The 20,855-nt window shown below is 49.0% G+C and overlaps 1 protein-coding gene across 1 annotated transcript in view; it reads right to left on the bottom strand.

The window, feature by feature from the left end:
* Positions 1–2,505: 2,505 nt before the first annotated feature.
* Positions 2,506–20,855, bottom strand: part of Klhl22 (kelch like family member 22) — a 37,142-nt gene continuing 18,792 nt past the window's right edge. The window contains exons 4-7 of the mRNA XM_051150643.1: positions 18,250–18,968; positions 10,811–11,003; positions 4,284–4,517; positions 2,506–3,438 (exon numbers count right to left, since the gene is read on the bottom strand). Coding sequence (XP_051006600.1) covers positions 3,073–3,438; positions 4,284–4,517; positions 10,811–11,003; positions 18,250–18,968 — 1,512 coding nt within the window. The 3' untranslated portion in view covers positions 2,506–3,072. The remainder of the gene's footprint in view (positions 3,439–4,283; positions 4,518–10,810; positions 11,004–18,249; positions 18,969–20,855) is intronic.

Below are 20,855 nucleotides of genomic sequence, written 5' to 3'. Positions count from 1 at the left end.
TAGCAAGCAGAAGGCAGCTTGAGTATCAGGGGCAGGCAGCGTAGAAAGAAAGGACTGAGTTGGAACCAGAAAAATGGACAGGCCCCAGCCATAGCAGGAGGGGAGGAGGGCCCTCAGGCCTCTTCTCAGCTCTCAGCCTGGCTAAGCTGGTGGTTCAGGGGAGGTGGGGTAAAAGGAAAGTCTTCCTATGTGGTCACAAATGCAAACACTTCTCTGAAACAAGTAAATTAGGCAACCACTTCTGGGAAGCGGATTGAAGCCCTGACCTCAGCAGTGCCCTCCCCAAGGAGGCTGCATGGTTTCCCCCAGAAGAGGTTCCTGTAGCTGCAGTGTTCATCCCAGGCTTTGTAGGTACCGACCTTACCGGACTCGAGGGGAAACTTCACCTAGGCCAAATTCCAACGGTTATCAACTTACTCTTTTCCCATAGAGCAACTCCCATGTTTGATGTCTGTGAAGGGCATGCCTGAATGCAACCCTGGCCTCATACTCCTTACAAGAGCTCCCCAGGGTCACCCGCATGCCCCATTTTCTGGTCTCCCTAAGCCAGGGTCAGCCTCTGCCTGGTACCTGGACACACAGCAGCCTTGCAGGTCCAACTGTGGATGGCGACTTTGAATGTTCTAGTTTTCCTGCTCCCGTGACAAAACTATGCTGACAAAAGCATTAGCTGGTGGAGACAGGATCTTTATGAGTTCGAGGACCACCTGGTCTACCTACAACAAAGTTCTAATACACGCAGGGCTACATAAAGATCCTGCCTCGATACAAACAAACAGATAAAAATATTTTTAGAAAAGAGAAAGGTTTACTTTGGTTCTGTTTGAGATTTGGGAGTGGTGACACTGGGCACTGGAGGAGACATCAGAGACTGTATATTCTTCTAGGTTGCAAGCAGAGGGCATGGGACTGTGATGAGGCCAGGGACAGTTCTTGTCCTGAGAGTGCAATGCAGACACGGACACAGCCAGGATACATGACCAGAAAAACCCATATGGTCTCTTAGGGCTCTCCCTACCCTTTGGCCAACCAGAGATCCCTTCTGTAAGCCATGGCCATGTTTGCCTTGAGTGACAATAGTGCTACCCAACTAGTGCATTATGTGAGAACTCCAAGACCTGCAGAATTATGTTCCTACTAGGAACTGGGGGGATAACAGTGGAGAATGTGGCCATCTGCTCTTGAAGGAAATGACTCAGCCAGGCGTGGTGGCTCATGCCTGTAATCCCAGCACTCGGGAGGCAGAGACAGGCGGATCTCTGAGTTTGAGGCCTGCTGAGTCTACAAATTGAGTCCAGGACAGCCAAGGATACACAGAGAAACCCTGTGGAGTTTTTGTTGTTGTTGTTGTGGTTTGTTTTTTAAAAGTGACTCACGTCAGGCAGACGTCAGCATTTGGGTGGGGTTTGTCACCCTGAGGCAACTGTGTGTGATGTCATGTCTCTCTCCAGGGGCCCCAGGCCCTAAGACAGTGAGGTTATACATGCTAGTGGACATCAGCTCCAAGTGTCTAGGCCACTGTCTTCAGGGATCCATTCCGCCAATGTATTCTCCCCCACCTTGAAAGGACACCAGTATGAAGACTGCTCACTCTGCCAGCTGCCCACACCTGCCAGGGGGCCTCTGGCTGGTGGTAGAGAATTCTCCAACTGAAGACCTTGTAGCATCAGGGAATGTGTTCTGGATGCTTGGACCCCAAGTCCACTCATGCTGGGCAGAGGCCATGCCAGACATCTTCCAAAGGGTGACTAGGGAAGGTCTCACTGGCTCTGCTAACATCACCCCCACGTCCCCCAAGATGATTAGTCAAGTCACCTGACAAACTTTTGGGGGGACCAGGAAGTAGAAAGAAGCCTGTTGCCTCGGTTTCCAGTGATATACTCCACAGCCACTCCTCCCTGGTGCCTCACAGCCATTTCCTGACACAGGCCAGCATTACTGTCCTGCCCCACACTGCCTTGCACCCCAGTCCCCAGAGCTTTCTGGCTTAAGACATCCAGCGAAGTGAACCATCCTGGGCTCTCCAACACCGCAGCCAGTGGCAGGCTGCCCAGGGGCAAGAGTGGATATGGGGCAGCAGGCGCTGGTGAGCCACAGAACACATTCTAGATGCCCTGACTGGGAAGGGAAGCTACTTGCTACCTCAGTAGGGCAGGCCCTGGTCTCTCTGTGACCACCGTCCTTTCAGCTTGCGGGGCTAGCTTACCATGTCTGAAGCAGGGTAGTGACCTCTGGTGCCATTTCGTATATAGAAGTGCTCAGTTCCTGCCGGGCGATGGTGGTGCACGCCTGTAATCCCAGCACTTGGGAGGCAGAGGCAGGTGGATTGCTGTGAGTTCGAGGCCAGCCTGGTCTACAAGTGAATCCAGGACAGCTAAGACCACACAGAGAAGTGCCTCAGTTCCCACACCAAGCCCATCTGCCAGGTGGCTCACTTGAAACCTGTTCCTCTCTGGATGCCACTCAGAGGCATTGACTGGAGAGGAAAGAAACTCAGACTGCGGCCGCATTTAGACACAACACCTTTTGCATAATGTTTTATTTTATTTTTCAACAATATTGGGTCAGAAACACACAGAAATGGGGGCATCTCCTCATCTCTAGGACCAGTTCCAGATATACTACTTCTTCTGTCTCTTGAGAGCTCCCCAGCTGCTCAAGGCCCTGGCTGCAGGCAGCTTGAGCTGGTCACCAGACCATGTGGCTCACAGAAAGAAGAGAGCCATGAGCTTGGACCATGGCTGGGATATGGGAGCCCCAGGACCTCTTGCAGGGGCCACAGTCAGGAGAAGAGAAGGCTAGATAGAGACACCAGCCCTTCAGAGTGTATGGAGGATGGGCCTGGTCAGTCCTTTGACGATAACAGCCTTTCCCCCAGCACGTCTCTTTGTAATGGAATTCACAGCCATAGAGTTCGCAAATGCCAGGAGCTGGCTGAAGAGACAGTGGAAAAGGGCAGCTGGTGAACCAGGATGGCTTGGGTAAGGGCCCCTACCCTGGAGCCTGGTGTTCTAATCCAGGCCCTGTGACCTTCACTGTCCCAGTTACCCCTCCTGAACACTAGGGAGAACCCTAGTCCTCGCTAGAGTTGTCAAACTCCTCCCAGTCTGACACACTCATCACCTCAGAGGCAAAGTCTGCATCTGCCTGGCTGCGGTTGGGGGTCCCTCGGGGTGCCTCTCGGAGCAGGGAGCGGGGCAGGGTGAGCACACAGGCTGCAAGGCCTGAGATGGAATTGTTCAGCTGGGGCCCTTCCTCCCAGCAGTCTTTCACCATGTCGTAGATGTGCACGTAGCCTGTGCGGCTGCCTCGGTTGTGAGAGCGGCCACCCAGCACATATATCCTGTTGTCTAATACAGCAATGCCAGGCTCACCGTGCCCAGCTGGCAGTGGACAGACCGATGACCACTGTCGAGATGTACAGCTGTAGCAAGCCACCTGCAAAACCAAGACCAGGGTTAACCCAGGCAGCTTCTGGGACAGGTCGCCAGGCCACTCCAGGTTACTTCTGTCCGTCCACGGCCAAGTCTACAGCAAGCCCACTGGAGGATGCTCACACGGGACGGCACTGTTTTGTCCAGCCTCCTTTGGCCATAGGCCTACTTCCTGCCTCCCTAGCCTTCAGCTCCCAAGAGTGAAGGTGCCTTCCTCTCCTCAGCTCCATACCCAGTCCTACCTCACTTTCCTTGCAGGCCTGAAGCTGAAGCTACGGGCCCCACCTAACATCTCTCTCTTCTTCATAGCACCCTGTCCTCATACTCATGAGGAGCGTGTGTGGAACAGTTACTTGCTGACTAATCAGGAGTACCAACCTTCTTTTCATAAGTTGCCAAGTCAGTAAACAAAGGCTTGGAAAAAGAATAATCTACTCCTAATCCAGGAAATGTAAAACCAAAATGGCATCTGGTAACCCCATCATGGAGGGAAGGAGACCATAAGTCAGTGTGCTGAAGGCAGCACTGGTTGTGTCTCACAAAAGCTGAGTACTGTGTAGTAAGACATTTAAATCTCTTCTTCAAGCCGGGCGTGGTGGCGCACACCTGTAATCCCAGCACTCGGGAGGCAGAGGCAGGCAGATCGCTGTGAGTTCGAGGCCAGCCTGGTCTACAGAATGAATCCAGGACAGCCAAGGCTACACAGAGAGACCCTGACTTTACAGATGGGATTTTTGAGGTGAAAGGCGTGTACAGTGAGGAGACTGTGCATGCATGGAACCAGAGGGCACAGAGGAACTCCCAGACCTTCTGCTCGGCTCTAAAGTGGGCAGCCTGGGCCCAGCTCACCTGGTGCACGTCCCTTCTGTAGCCAGCGTCATTGTTGCTGCCTCCAATCACAAACAGCTTGTCCAGGAGGGCAGCCATGCCATGCCAGGCTCGTCGCACAGGCCCGTCGGCCAGTGTATGCCACGTGTTGCTTTCCGGATCGTAGCAGTGTGTCTCTTTTAGGTAGTCCTCTCCTCTGCGGCCACAGGTGATGTACATCTTCCCCTGCAGCGTGGTGCCTGCATGGGCATATACCTGTCCAAGAGAGCCAGGGAAGGCAGGGACTGAGCAAGAAGGCAGTAGAGGCTGCCACCGGCACTCCGCACATGCCTGACAGCACAGCAATCACAGCTTCGCCACATCTGATGTGCCCTTAGGCCCTGGAGAACGTGCCCAGATTCTATCTGGGTATGCCGCCCTACTTGTTGACCCCAAACCTCTTTCTGACAGGGTATGTTCTCTGCAGACCCAGAGACTAAACGTAATCTTTGTGTTTCCCTAAAGGAAACACCTGAATGGGGAGCAACAGGATCAAGGACCACTTACTTCCCAAGTTGCCAGAGAAGCACACCCACAGGGAAGACCTGCCCTTGGTGGCTGCAGCTTTCCACTGTCTGCATAGCGCCCCTCCCTCGTCCCACAGGAAGTGGGGTAAAGGGAAGACTGAGACAAAGCATCAAGTATGGTTGGCCCTCTATACCCATGGGTGCAACCAAAACTGGGATAAAACAATACTCAAATCAATAGCCTGCATCTGTACTGAACATGTACAGAGGTTCAGTCTTTGATACAAAATAATTTATATTATCATTTATATAGCACCAGGTAGTATAAGAAATACAGAGGTGGGGCTGGAGAGATGGCTCAGTGGTTAAGAGCACTGCCTGCTCTTCCAAAGGACCCGGGTTCGATTCCCAGCACCCACATGGCAGCTCACAACTGTCCATAACTCCAAGATCTGACACCCCCACACCAACATACACAAATTAAAATTAAATAAACTATTAAAAAATAAATAAATAAACTTTAAAAAGAAGAAATATAGAGGTGATTTACTAAAGTTTAGACTTGTAGATATGTAGGGGACCAGACACATAGGCTTGCCAATGTCCTACTACCGAGCCATACAGTCTTTTTTTGGGGGTGGGGGCACGACAGAGTCTCTTGTATCCCAGGTTGGCCTAGGACATATTGTGTAGCCAAGGATGAGCCTGAATCTCTGAAGTCTCTGCCTCCACCTCCCAATGTTAGGCAGGATTAGAGGCGTGTGCGTGACACCAGGTTCACTTAATGCTGAGCGCTGAACCCAGGGCTTTCATGTGTTTCAGGCCAAGCCCTCCACCAACTGAACTATGTTCCTCCTCCCACTTGCCCCCCCATTTATTCTTCTCTCATATCTTACATCTGGATCATAGTTCTCCCTCCCCCCTCTCCTCCCAGAACCTCTCTCTTGGTGATTTCTAAGACAGGGTCTCACAGTGCAGTTCTAGCTGGCATCGGAACTCACTCTGTAGATCAGGCTGACCGCGAACTCACAGAGCTCAGCCTGGCTCTGATGCACAGGGATTAGGGGTGGGGCACCACACCAAGCAATCCCTACATTTTCTTTTTTTAACTTTCAGAAAAGGTCTGGCTTTACACTCTGTAGCCCAAGCTGGCCTTGAACTTTTGATCTTGCCTTCCAAGTAACTGGATTAGGCTGTGACAGTCAGCGTGGATGTGTAAGTTTTACACAAATACTGTTACGCCGCTTTACCCAAGAGACTTCAGCCTCATGGATTTCACTACCCTTGGGGGAGTCTGAAGCTAACCCATTTGGATCACAAAGGACGACGACATGAGGAACACTCCCACTTCAGCGATGGTGTGTATGGTAAGGGGACACACATCCAATGCTCTTGACTCTAGCCTGCACTGCTCAGGGGTGTTCCACCCCTCAGCTGACAGCTGTGTCACTGTGACCCACCCACCCACTCACATGTGCCAGCACTGGCCCCTCTAAGTCTTACTGACCCACACCCAGCAGCCAACAGAAGACCCTGATTGATGGGAAGAAAGAAGCTCCCCTGGAGAGCTGGAGACCCCAGGGCTGTATCACGGGGCTGGTTAGTAGGAAGTCACATGAGCAGCACACAAGAGGCCAGAGGGGCGCAGCAGCAGGCAGAGTGTGCGCAGGGTCTGGATTTTCTTCCTCACAGGTAGCAGTCTGGGCAGGTTATATTTTCCAGTTAAAATTTTTAATCCCAGCACTCGGAAGGCAGAGGCAGGTGGATCTCTGTAAGCTTGAGGCCAGCCTACACAGAGAGTTCCAGGACAGCCAGGACTACACAGAAACCCTGTCTCCAAAAACAAAACAAACAAACAAAAGCTCTCCTGCTTTCTTCCAAAAGTTTCTCTAAATAGTCAGAGTTTGCATAAGTATAGTACAACATCCTGATCAGGTTACTGGCACTGATGTCATTCCAGAACATTCCTGCTACCACTAGCATCTTCTAGGTGCTCTTTTAAAGTATAAACCAAAGTAGAAACACTATATCAGAACCAAACAACAATGGAGCTGGAGACCGTGAAGGGTCTTCAGGCCTAGATGCTGAAAATAAGATCTAAACCAGAAACTCCAGAGAGGTCATTCCTAAAAGGAGACTTCTCCAGCCACAGTCACAACTCCTACAGGAAGCCCCTGAAGCCAAAGGAGTTTACTCTCCAAGAGCTCACGTGTATCCTTATCATCTGTGTGGGTGGGGGAGGGCCGGCTGTGTACTCAGATGCTGAACACTGGCCTCTACAGTCTGGCTGCCAACCAGAGGAGCTAGTTCTCACACACACACACACACACACACACACACACACACACACACACACACACACACACAGAATGATGATGCATGACCTCTGCTCCTTCTTTATTGCTGACTGGCTAAGAAAGAAAAGGTCGGAGCCTGTAGCTGGGCAAAATAGAGTCAGGCGGAACTTCGGTTCCCAGGAAACCCTGAGATGAGAGAGAGAGAAGGAAGAGATGGAGAAAGAGTGGCCCTGACAGAACAGATCCCGTCCAGACAGGATGACTTATTGGTAAATAGCTTGGAAAATGCAGCTGGGAGGTAGCGAGACTAGCTTAGAAATTTAGTTTAAACCGTACTTGTGCTAGCCATTGTGTTAAAGCTGTTTATTATGATAGATCCATAAGTCTCTGCCTAAATTATCAGAGGGCTAGCTGGACCATAGAATAGCCCTTTAGAGTTTAATAGATATTCTACAATGTGCATGTGCCCACTCAAGTCAGTCAGTTCTCCCTTGTTCTGTGAAATCCAGGGATAAAACCCAAGTTACCGGACACAGCAGGCACCTTTATCCATTGAGCAAACTCACCAGCCTCGGACTTCTGTCTTTACAGACTTTCCCCGCTTTGGACATAGCTGTCTACCGTCCACCACAGCACATGTACCCTCGATTGCAATGTCTTGCTGTTCCTGAGTAAACAAACACTTGGCTTTCGAGAGTTGGTCTCTCTGTTATTCAGTTTAAGTTGACCTGAGTCACAACCACTTCTCTGCTGGCCCCAACCCCAGTCTTTCCTGCCCGGTTTCTCCAATACTGCCATTTCAAGAACATCAGACATGAGCCGGATGCCGTGGCACATGCCTTTAACCCCAGCATTTGGGAGGCAGAGGCAAGTGGATCTCTGTGAGCTCAGGGTCACCCTGATCTACAGAGTGAGTTCTTGGACAGCCAGGGCTATCCAGAAAAAGCCTGTCTAGAAAAAAACAAAAAACAAAAGAAAAAAAAAACTGTAACATAAAATAGAATAGGTTTGGTTTTGTTTTCAAATAGTCTTTCTATCCTGGAACTCTCTGTGTCTGCCTCTCAAATACCAGGATTAAAGCATGCACCATCTCACCCAGTCTGAAAATAGAACCTTTTACAACTGGCTTTCTGTCCCTGCCCAGCCTCTCCAATACCCTCGGTTGGATCCTTTTTATTGCTGTGACTCTACTGCAGTTTATTTAGCCATTCACCTGTTGGAGGACATCTCATTTGTTCACAGTTTCTGGCTATTATCCAAAAAAGTGGCTATTAATATCTGTGGCAAAGGCCTTCATCTCTCCAGGGTACATCCCCAGGATGGCAAGCACCGAGGTACACGGCAGCTAGAAGACGCTTCCACTCTTGTGGAAAGCACACTATTGCTGGGTGTGGGTGTGGTGGCGGAGCACGCCTGTAATCCCAGCACTCAGGAGGCAGAGGCAGGTGGAGCTCTGTGAGTTCAAGGCCAGCCTACTCAATAAAGGGAGTCCAGGACAGCCAGGATTACACAGAGAAACCGGTCTTGATAAAACAAACAAAAAAGAGTCCTGCTATGTTATGTAGCCATGGAATTCGCCATGTAGAGTAGGCTGATCTCAAACTGGCTGAGCTCTGCCAGCCTGTCCCCTAACGCTGAGATTACAGACACATGTCAGCACATCTGAGTCTGGTTTAGTTTCATTTGTCTAAAAGGTCTTGTTTTACATTTTGCATTAAAGCTATGAACTACTTTGAGTGACCTGCAAACCACTCTTCCCTTACCTCTGCAGGCCTGGTCCAGCTGTGGACTAACACAGGTCCAGCACTGCCCTCCTCATGCCTTTTCAGGCTATTTAGGCTCTCTGCTCTTCACAAGGGTCTTCAACCTTGTTCCTCTCAAAATCGGTTAGTAACCCTCTGACCTCGGAGGTTCTCTGTCCTCTGAAAATGGCTGATTTTTTTTTTCAGACCTTGCTCTGACACTCAGATAGATATTCCCCAAATAAAACATCTCTACTTGATCCTCCAAGAGTCCTGATTCCTACAGAAAGAACACTTCCATCTTCTTTATTTCCATCATGCACTTACTGTAATTGTAGCTGTTTTAGTGGTTTCTGGTCTCTTTTGCAGCCCACCTGGAGGGGGAGGGTTAGTCATCTGTCACCACTGAGTCTCTGAGGTCTAGTACACAGTAGCTGGCTAATAGTGGACAAGGTGACCACATGCCAGATAAGCTGAGTCAAGCTCAAGACTGCTCCCCTGTGGCCAAGATGAAGAATTGCAGCTCTCTCCCCTCCCCCCCAACAAACCCTTCTCAACTCCTGGAATACAAGCTATGAGATATCCAGAGATCCCAGACATTTTCCATGCAAAATCTGCTCCTTTCTCCAGAACTAGGGCAGGGCTGTCTTCCCTAACGAAGCAAGGATCTGGCCTGGCTGGGGGCTGTGAAAGAAAGGATGGTGGTGTGTGACCTGTGCAGAGGAGCCCCATCCCAATCCACTGAGGTCAGTCTTAACCCCCAGGGGTTTGAGGAAGGGTGAGAGAGAAAATGTCAGGTAGTGGAAAGAGCTCCAAGGCCAGAGCCTCTGCACAGAAGAAACTCTGGTTGGGGCTGAGTACGTATGCTGACCACTACACTGTCCTGATCTGGAGTGCCTGGGGATGCTAAGGTGTCAGCCGGGAGCCCGTGCACATCAAACAGCCCCACGCACAGTTTCTCAGAGACTGAGGCTTCAGAGCTGATGCAACATGACCTGTTTCTTGCCTTAGGATCCCACAGGTGGTTTGGGGCTAGGCCGAAGTTCCTCAGAACTATAGAAAGAGTAAGAAGCAGGCTGGAGAGATGGCTCAGTGGCTAAGAGCACTGTCTGTTCTTCCAAAGGTCCTGAGTTCAATCCCCAGCAACCACATGGTGGCTCACAACCACCTACAATGTGATCTGATGCCCTCTTCTGGCCTGCAGGGGTACAAGCAGGCAGAACACTATACATAATAAATAAATAAATTTCTTAAAAAAAAAAAAAAAAGGAAGAAGCACTTCCATAAAGCATTACCTTTGCAGGCAGGTGGTGGTGGCAGTGTACGCCTGTAACCCTAGCACTTGGGAGGCAGAAGCAGGAGATCTCTGTGAGTTCAAAGCCAGCCTGGTCTACAGTGAGTTCCAGGACAGCCAGGACTACACAGAGAAGCCCTGTCTCACAAAACAAAACAACAAGAAAAACCATTACCTTTGCGTAATGTACCTAATTTTAAATATGTCTAAACTGAACTAAACCAAGTACTATGCTTTATGGACATAATTATTATTGTGTTTAAAAATAAGTGCTCCAAAGCATTTTGTGACCTCTGGAAGGTCCTGTGGCTGTTTTCCTGCAGAAGAGTCTGAGTGGAGACCTGTGAATCAGGCCGCCCTACAGTCTCTCAGAGTCCGGGTGTTTTGACCTATTTGGAAATCTCCCAGCTTGTGTCAGCAATAGTTAAGGGGACAATTTGTATCTATACAGAAGTACAGGGGCAGGATGAGTAGCTCTCTCCCCACAGGAAACTTGCAAGGGGCGCTGGTCTGAAGAATGAGGTCTGAATGCTTACCAACGCCTTCCAACAGGCTTACCCACACACTCCATACAGTCCTGGCATAGACAAGGCTCTGCCTGCCAGGCCTGATTGCCTGACCCTGACCAGGACCAGCCTTGACACCTGGGCCTCTGAGTATGGCCCACAGAAAGCATCCAGAGGGAGTGCCTATTGTGAGGCTTCCTTACCTCCCTCTTGAGTGGGGCCACGTAGTCCCAGGTGTTGGTGGCAGGGTCATAGCGTTCCACAGCACTCAGGTCGTTGTGGTAGTCACGGCCAGCCACAGCATAGATGTACTTGCCTACGACACACACGCACAGGTCTGCATGTTCCTGCTGCAAGGACTGGATCTGGAACCAGCGGTTGTGCCTCGGGTCGTACCTTTGGAGGACATGAGGACCGTACGTCACTGACGAGGAGAGCAGCTTGCCTTTCAGGCCTACACTTCCTCCTCCCCACTTTTATGCTGCAGCCTGGTCTGAACACCATCCTGGCAGTTAGAACTCGCTGGCCTAGAGCCATGACAGCAGACAGTGGAAATAGAATATTTACAACATGGCCTGGAACCTCCCTCACAGGCACAGCCTCTAGGGTTTGTACCTACCCAGATGTCCATCACGGGCTGCTCACCGGGTATTTCTACGGCCGACTTCCTCTTACTTGTGAACAGGAAGGGCAAAATAATAGTTTCTCACCCAGATGGGTACACCAGCCTCCTCCATCTGTGCACCATATCACCCTTGCTCCTACTGATAGTCATAAGTTCCCCTCAGCCCCAGCTAGGGAAGCCTTCCCCACGCCCCACCCTCTCAGGTTATCCATCTTGCCAAAGTGGGCATGTCAACTCTCACCTTGAACTCTGGTCACTAGAGAGCGGGATCCTGTGAGATTCCGGGGGAACCCCAGTAAAGGAAATGGAACCCACTAAAGGAAAAATATGAGGCTGACTACATGAAGCCAGAGGATTCTGTGCAGGCCCAGGAAGACTGCTGGGTTGAGGCTACCCTGGAGGTAAATCTGCAATGGCGAACAGTCCTGGCAAGAGGTACATGGGAAAGCGAAGGGTATGAAGCAGGAGAGGAGCAGCATTCTCTCTCCTTTGTTAACCCATGGCTGAGACCCGAACTCTCAAGCACAGATTACTTTGCTGATATCAGGCACACTATGTCACTTTCAGAGAAAACAGTATCCCCAGCTTTGTTCCCCTGACATCTGTCTTAAACAACAAGAATCACCCAGTCTTACACAGCCATCCCATCACTGCTCCCCAACCTCAGTCAGCCCAGGACACCCTGCCCCCTATGTTTTGATACGTCTCTTACCCACTTTGGCCTAAACACGTCTTCCAATGCCTACCAGGGTACTCTCAACGGCCACCCACTGGTCTCTCCTGCACCTTAGATCTGCCTGGCTGTTCACTTAACTGTCTTCAATAGAGCCTTGCACTCCCCGTGTCCTGTTCCCATCAACCCCATGCCCCTATGCTGACACCCTAACATCTGGGCCCACACCTGAGGCCCTTCACAGGCTGAGCCCATCCTCATTTTCTTTCCTCTTTTGCCACATTAAGGATACTAGGCAAGCATTCTGTCACCAAGCCACATTCCTAGCCCTCTTTTTTATTATTTATTTATTTATTTATTTAAATATTTTTTATTTAATTTTAATTTATGGTCTTTTTTTTTTTTTTTTTTTTTAAAGATTTATTATGTATGCAGTATTTTGCCTGCACATGTGCCTGCAGGCCAGAAGAGGGCACCATATCTCATTATAGATGGTTGTGAGCAACCAAGTAGTTTCTGGGATTTGAACTCAGGACCTTTCCAAGAACAGCCAGTGCTCTTAACCTTTAGCCATCTCTCCAGCCCCCTCCCCACCCCCTCTTTTTACTTTAAGTTAAAAATAATTATCTATGTATGAGTACTCTATTTGCATGTGTGCCTGCATGACAGAGGAGGGCATCAGATCTTATTATAGATGGTTGTGAGCCAACATACGAGTGCTGGGAACCAAATCTGGGTCCTCTGCAAGAGCCATCTCACCAGTCCTACCTTTTCAAACTTTTAAGACAGGGTCTCATGAAATTACTGAGGCAGACTGACAAACCCGCCGTCTGGCTAGGTGGGGCTGTGTGCTGCCTTGCCTGTACACTGACCTTCTTTATGTATATGCACCCCACTTCTCCCAGAATCTGGACCCCACCACAGTGAAGCAAGACTCTCTGGAGTTTTCCACCTGATTCTGGTCTTCAGCCTCAGTTTCTTAGGCTGAATATCTTTGGACCTTGTTGCTTAACGAAGCACACACACATTCACTGAAACTATAGATTCCTCCCCACTCCTCACAAGGTCTTATTACATAGCTAAGGCTGGCCTTGAACTTGCTAATAGACCAAGCAGGCCTTTAACTCCCACGTCTGCTTAGTCTCTCAAGCACTAGGTAGGAGTGAGGGTGTCCATGGTCATGCTCAGCTGACCAAGGTCCTCTTTATCAAACCATTTTCTACCTTGTTTTTGTTTGTATTCGTATGTGTGTGTGTGTGTGTGTTCACGATTGGGGGAGGAGCTGACAACCCATGCCACAGCCTGTACTGGACGGTCAGAGGGCAATTTTGTGAGGTCTGTTGTTTCCACCTCTGTGTTCCAGGGATTGCATATAGATCACCAGCATTATGTGGCAAGCACCTTTACCTGCTGCACCGTATCACTGGCCTCTTGGGGTGTTTGTTCTTCATTTTTATGCAGGGTCTCATGAAACCCAGGCTGGACTTGCACTCCCTATGTAGTCTGACCCTCCTGCCTCCTCCTCTCAAATACTGGGATTATAGGTGTGCACCACCACACTTGGTCCACATTTTTTTCTCAGAATAGATTGGGTTTTTTTGTTGTTGTTGTTGTTTGTTTTTCAAGACAGGGTCTCTCTGTGTAGCCTTGCCTGTCCTGGACTCTCTTTGTAGACCAGGCTGGCCTGGAACCCACATCAATCTGCCTACCTCTGCCTCCCGACTGCTGGAGTTAAAGGCGTGAGCCACCAGGTCTAGCTACAATAGATTGCTAAGTAGTACTTTTTCTAATTAAAAATAAACTTCAAGCCTTTAATCCCAGCCTTTAATCCCTTAATCCCAGCATTCAGGAGGCAGAGGCAGGTGGATCTCTGTGATTCAAGCATCGGGAAAACTGGCTCCTTCAATAATGGTGCTTTCTGCCAAGCCTGATGATTTGAGTTTTGTCCCTGGAGCCATCATGGTGGAACAAGAGAACACACGCCTACAAGCTGTCCTCTGATCTCTGAGGGCAATGGCTTGTGCACATGCACACACCAAATGTTTTGCGTGTGCTGATATGCCTGTAAAGGACAAAAGTCAATGTCTAGTGTCTTCCTCTACCACTTCTGACGGTATATTTTCAGAGTCTCTCACCAAACCTGGATTTCGTTTTTTGGCTTCATTGGCTGGCCAGCAGGCCCTCAGGATCCTCCGGCTTCTAGCCCTGCCACATACTAGAGATGAACACTGTCACATCTGGATCTTATATGGGCACCAGGGAGCTGAATGAAGGTCTTCAGGTTGTGAAGCAAGCTATTTAAAGACTAAGCCATCTCACCAGTCACTACATGTAAAAGTAACGTGTAAGGGTGACTCATCTATCATGACTGTGGACTGAATGCCTGTGCTCCAAAAGCCATCCATGTGAAAGCCCTGCCATCCACTTTGACAGTACTCTAGGATGTAATCAGATATTGAAGATGCGGAGACCAGGATAGAGTTAGTGCCTGTTAAGAAGAGATGAAGCTGGGTGTGGCAGCACAGACCTGTAATCCCAGCACTTGGGAGGCAGAGGCAGCCGGACCTCTGTGAGTTCGAGGACAGCCTGGTCTACAAAACAAGTCCAGGATAACCAAGGCTACACAGAGAAACCCTGTCTGGAAAAAACTATTTTTAAAAAAGAGGAAGAGATGAGAACTCTTGGTCTCTCTACTATGTGAGGACACATAGTAGAGTCTTCACCAGACTCAATTAGCTGACATTCCAGAGCCAACATTATGAGACAGGTGTTTTATATTTAAGCCACCTACTCTATTGCATTTGTTACAGCAGCCAGATTTTTCTAAGATGATAATTTTAATTCACATATTTGAATTGCCAAACTATTATAAACTGAGGTAAAACATGTTCTAGGGGTCTTTGTCAAATTTCACAAATTGGTTTTTTCTTCTGTATTTCCAAACTGGTAGTGGTGTGGTGGGGTATACACTGAAGTACCAGGGATTATACCTAGAGTTCTGAGCATACATCAGAGTTCTATCACTGAGCTATAGCATACCCAGCCCACCATTTTTGTTTGAAATAAGGTCTCACTGTGTAAGCCTGACTCACCTGGGACTCACAGATACTATGATTAAAGGCATGCACTAGGCTGCCAGCCTTCTTTTCACTATGTTGTTCCAGTGTCTAAGTTGCGCAGGCTGGATCTGAACTCATTCAGTAACCCAGGCAGATCTTGAAATGCTACTCCTGCCTCAGCCCTTTTTTTTTTTTTTAAAGATTTATTTATTATGTATACAATGTATAGACTGCATGTACACCTGCAGGCTAGAAGAAGGCACCAGATCTCATCATAGATGGTTGTGAGCCACCATGTGGTTGCTAGGCATTGAACTCAGGACCTCTGAAAGAACAGACAGTGCTCTTAACCTCTGAGCCACCTCAGCAGCCCCCTGCCTTAGTCTTTTAAACAGTGGAAATTATAGGCCTTGTACTGCCTACTCGACACAGCTAGTCATCAGAGAGGAAGCCTCAACTGAGAAAATGCCTCCATAAGATCAGGTTTTAGGCAAGTCTGTAGGACACTTTCTTGATTGGTAATCAGTGTGGGAGGGCCCAGCCCATTGTGCACAGGACCACCCCTGCCTGGGCTGGTAGTCCTGGGTTCTATAAGAAACCAGGCTGAGCAAACCACAGGAAGGCAGGCAGTAAGCAGCACACCTCCATGGCCTCTGCATCAGTTCCTGCCTCCAGGTTCCTGTCCTGCTTGAGTTCCTGCCCTCACTGCTTTTGATGATGATCTGCTCTATGGAACTGTGAGTGAAATAAACTCTTCCCAAGGTGTTTTTGGTCACGAGGTTTCATCATAGCAACAGTAACCCTAACTAAGACAGGGCTGGTCCTCAGGGCGGTAGTTTTGGGAGGTACTGTGAACCTGCTTGGGTCCTGTTCTAGACGCACATAACTCCTGTCTTAGCACTAGGGAGACAGAGGCAGGAGGATCACTCCAAATTCAAAGCCAACTTGGTCTCCGTAGATTTCTGGCCCAGCAGGGACTACAGAATAAGACCCCACCCTCTTTTGGGGGGGGGCTTTTGTTTTTGTTTTATTAATTTATTCTTGTTACATCTAAATGTTTATTGTTTTTTTTTTTTAAACAGGTCTTCTCTGGGTAGTCCTGGCTATCCTGGAATACACTCTGTAGACCAGGCTAGCCTCAAACTCAAGAGATCTTCCTGCCTCTGCCTCCCCGAATGCTGAGATTACAGGCGTACACTGCCACACTTGGCTCTTTCTTTTCTCTCTCTCTCTCTCTTTTTTTTTCTTCTTTTTTTTGGGGTGGGGGGGAGTTTAAGATCCTTTCTTTAATAAACAAAAACTGTGTAACTATGGATCTCTGGTCTCCTCTTTCTGTGTCCTGGGCCAGGTTCAGTGCGTCCCGGCTGCCATCTATCTTCCTCACAAAGGACAAAGCTGTGGTCATACCCATATAGTGCATGGTCTTGGGCTTTAAGCTTCTCAAAGTATGCAGTAATCACATGTTTTCTCTTTATCAATTAGTTGCTTTAGATATTTCACAGTAGTGATATGAACCCAATACAGTCCTGTATATTAATTCAAAGAAAAAGAAAGGCGGAGGGGAAGAACCGGGAAAACAAAGACAAAATGAATTTGCTTCACAAGACAATTTCTTATGGTTTTTATAACCTCAGATTGCAAAACCTTATTTATTGTAAAATGCTGTTCTCTGATATTCTAAGAGCTTATAGATTTTAAATCTGGTAAACTGTGAAAAGGAAAAATAAACAAACACAATTTTAGGGATTCAGTCGCTGTGATATCCCAGCAATCGGGAGATGAAGGCAGAATGATCATGAAGTCGGGCCATCCTCACTGCTCAGCCAGTGCAAGTTTGACCAAATCCAAAACACAACACAAAGTGCTGGGGTGGAAGCATTCAAGGCTGAGCAGCACACACACACCCTCTAGTTTTCAGAAGGCTAGGAAATAAGCGACGCTTTCACTCTGTGGATGACAGACATCCTCCTCAGCTGCCAGGCAGGCCCTGGCCCCAGATGCCACTGCAACCTTATACATTTCTGTTCCTTTGATCCCACGTGCCATGGTCCAAGTTCAGCTCCCAGCTGTCAGTGCTCTGGAGAGATCTGCTCTGCAGCTCTGAATGGCTAAGGCAGGGCAGTCTGACCTTAGCCCCACAGCTAGGAGAAGAGCCCTCAGGCTTGAACTGAGGAAAGTCAAATTCAGCCACGCTTACTGGACACAGTATTCACTTAGAAAGGAAGTGAGTCATTTCCTTCTTTCAGACCTCTGCCACTCCAACCATCTAATCAGAATGCTCTAGGCAGGCTTAAGTCTCATCAGTTTACCAAAGGCAACTGCTTCCTAGGGCCAGGAGACCAGAAATGACCAAGAAAAGGCTGTTTCGTTCTTGGTCAGTATCCCCATGCTTGCCTGATTCCTGTGGCAGGGCCAGGGCAGAGTTCAGCCTCCCCCTTGTAGCCAAAGACAGAACTGCATCAGCACCCAGCCCAGATCTGCTCTCTAAGACAGCATCTCAGCTTGTGGTGGGGACCAGGAATGGCGGGGTTCCCACATGCACCAAGGTTATGATGAAGAGGCCCTTCAAAATCCACTGGTAGCTGAAGCCATTGGAGACTTGAACTAATGTCTCTTGTTCTGTCCAAAAAATAGATCTGCGGGATCACAGCTAGAAGCAACCTGCAGAGCCAAACAGTCCACAACCCCCTCAAGAAAAACTGATCCTCACAGAGTATCTATTGAGTACATACTCATCTGACTACAGGGCCAAGGGGGAATTTAGTGAAGGCTCGATGATGCTTACTGGTCCTTCCCAGGCAGCATCTGGAAGGTATCCTGGCTGGCAGTTTGGAGAAAAGGAGCAGAGACTAGCAAGCCAACTGAGAGGTAGGCTGAGGATGGCAGGGGCAGCTGCCTGAGCCCATACAGCATTCCCAGCTCCTTACTGAATGATAATGCATGCTCCCTGAGCACAGGCAGCTGAGCGACCTACAATAGCAATGATAGTTGGCTGGGCTTCAGGGTGACCGGGAAGCAGGGTCAGAGGGCAAGAAAGCAATTTTGATGCCCCTTTTCCTTATTTCACTGTGGTCCACTTTCTCCGAATTCATCTGGATTCATTACATTAGAACCAGGTATATGCCAGAGAAGCTATAACACTCATGTGAAAGGCAGATGCAGGAACCAGGTCTGTGGTGACGTGCCCTTGGTATCATGTCCCCTCAACAGCCCACACAGCCCACAACTCCTGCACCACGGAGCTGTCTAAGGACAAGGCAATGATGAGAAGTGCCCTTTTCGTACCTCCAGCATCGGGACTCAGCTCGGAATCCTTGGACATTATTGTCCCCTCCAATCAAGTACACGAAGTTGTTGAGCACTGCAATGCCCTGGTTGGACATTCGGGGAGCCAGAGAGGCAGTGAAGTGTTTCCATTCTCCCAGCAGGGGATTCAGGTATTTGGCCTGGTCACTGAGGATTGTAGATGGTGTGGAGTGAATGCCCCCAAAGCCCACAACGCACTGGAAGTCTGAGCGAAGCTCTGTCTGTGGACCCTGAAGGCTGGGCTGCAGGCTCTCGTTCCTGTGGTACATAAGGGCACTGGCCACAGTGTCTCTCAGTGGGCTAGGACCAAGCTTGTCGTGCAGCCGCTGGAGGACCTCAGCTTCCATCAGGGGAAACCGCACAGTCTCTAGGAGCTTGGGGGGCTCATGCAGTGAGATCTGGTCAGCCTGTACCTGCTCCAGGGAGTAATGGTACAGCAGGGCCCCTTCATACACCTCAGTCTCACAGGAGACCTCCAGGCTATTGCTGCTGAGAAGGGAGTAGACCTTCTCCATGGGCAGCTGGCGGTACTTGTCAGTTCTTGAGAAGGCCACAAAGTTTTTGAGGATGTAGGTATCTAGCTGTTGGGTTAGACGGTTCAGGTCAAAGAGCTCTGCCAGCCGGTAGACATCAAGGATGTTCTCCTCATCTACCCAGGACATGAGGAAGTCACAGCAGAAGTGGATAATCTCTGGGATCTGTAAAAAGAAGGACACACACTCAAGCCTGAGCTGGAATGGCATCTGGGTATGGGAGACAGGGTGTGAGCAGAAATAAGCCTTACACAGCTGGCTGGTCCCAGGAGCTGGCCTTCTGGAGTTAAGGAAAGTAAAGTGGGATCTCCCCTTTTTTTGACAGAAAATTGGGACTTCCTGCAGTCCTACTTAAAGCCTGCTGAGGTAACACAGGGCGTGGTCTTCACCTCTCAGACCCTCAACCCTCATCTACAAAAGAAGGATGAAGTAGGAACAGCCTGAGTGTGAACGCAAACACCACAGACAGTGCTCTTAGATCCAAAGTGCATGTGGTGAGGAGCAGGATACGCCACAGCCAAGCGGCACTGTTTGGAAGGAGCCTGTGGCCACACCCTGCCACTGGCTCTCCAGAAGAGCCAAGGTGCTACAGTAAAAGCACAGCTGGCTCGCTTCTCCTGCCAGAATTCTCTGAAACAGCACAATCAGCCGCAGTTGCAGGGCAGGCCCCACCAGACCTAGGCCATGCCACTTAGCACTGCACTCAGAACTGTCAGTAAGGCACCTCCAGACTTTCACCAGCACCAGTGCCAAGACCCAGATTCAGAATTCCTGAAGAGCTGTCACATTATTCTGGAGCCTCTGCCTCAGATGAGAGACTCACTCAGCTCCAGTGGGCACAGGGCTCCCAGGTGGCAGCATTACCTGTTCTAGCTGCACATAAGCACTGAGGGAGGGAAAGCAGGCCAAAGAGCCACTGAGGAAGGAGGAAGCTGAGAAGCAGGCAACACAACATTGAAGGCTGTTCAAGGACACCGTGGATTTGACTGGCAAAGCAGGACAAAGCAAAGACAAAAGGGAAACTTTCTGTATCACAAACTATGTACAGACAAAATCTTTTATTTTTAAATAAGATTTCACTAAGTAGCCCTGGCCTCAGACTCACAGGAGCTTGTGTCTGCCCCCCAGGCGCTGGGATTAAACACATGCACTGCCACATCTAACCTGTTCTTCAGCAGATTTTGGAGTCTCAGCAAAAACAAAAACACAGGTGGTGGCTCTCTTTACCTACAGGTTCTACTGCAGAGGGTAAAACTGCCTATAGATTATGTTACACATTTATGTTTGCAATAAAGTCTTGCTTTATGGAGTCCAAGCTGTCCTCAAACTCACTATGTAGCCCTAGACTAGCTATATAGTTGCCTTCTCCTGCCTCCAGCCCTCACTTGTAGCTAGCAGCTCTGAACTCACTCTGTAGACCAGCTGACCTTGAATTTACAGAGATCTGCCTCCTTCTGCTTCCTAAGCACTCAGATTAAAGGCAAGCACCACAGGACAACTATTTGTATAGTATTTAATTGACACAATGTTCCAGCACTCTAGAGATGACCTAAGGCACATATGGCACATATACGTAAGTGACATACCAACAATGCTCCATTTTATAGAGGGTACAGATCTATGAATTGTGGTATCCAGTGGAAATCCTGGAACCAGTTTTCTGATAGTACCACAAAACATCTATCCCTGACTCAACTAGTATTACCAACAAATTAACTACTGTATACAGAGAAATTTTACTAGTATTTTAAGTCTATTAATAAATGCCTAGGGGGCTGGAGAGATGGCTCAGTAGTTAAGAGCACTGACTGCTCTTCTAGATGGACCCTGGTTCAATTCCCAGCTCACAACTGTCTGTAACTCCAAGATCTGATAGCTTCACATAGACATATATGCAGGCAAAACACCAGTGCACATTAAAAATAAATAAATAAAAGCTTAGATTTTGTTTTATTTTAAAGAGACAGGGGCCAGGCATGGTGGCACACACCTTTAATCTCAGCACTCGGGAGGCAGAAGCAGATGGATCTATGTGAGTTCCAGGCCAGCCTG

Source organism: Acomys russatus, chromosome 8 (assembly GCF_903995435.1).
Source record: "Acomys russatus chromosome 8, mAcoRus1.1, whole genome shotgun sequence".
NCBI classification, from domain to species: Eukaryota; Metazoa; Chordata; class Mammalia; order Rodentia; family Muridae; genus Acomys; species Acomys russatus.
The sequence above is the reverse complement of the archived record's forward strand: the minus strand, read 5'-3'. Positions and strand labels throughout refer to the sequence as shown.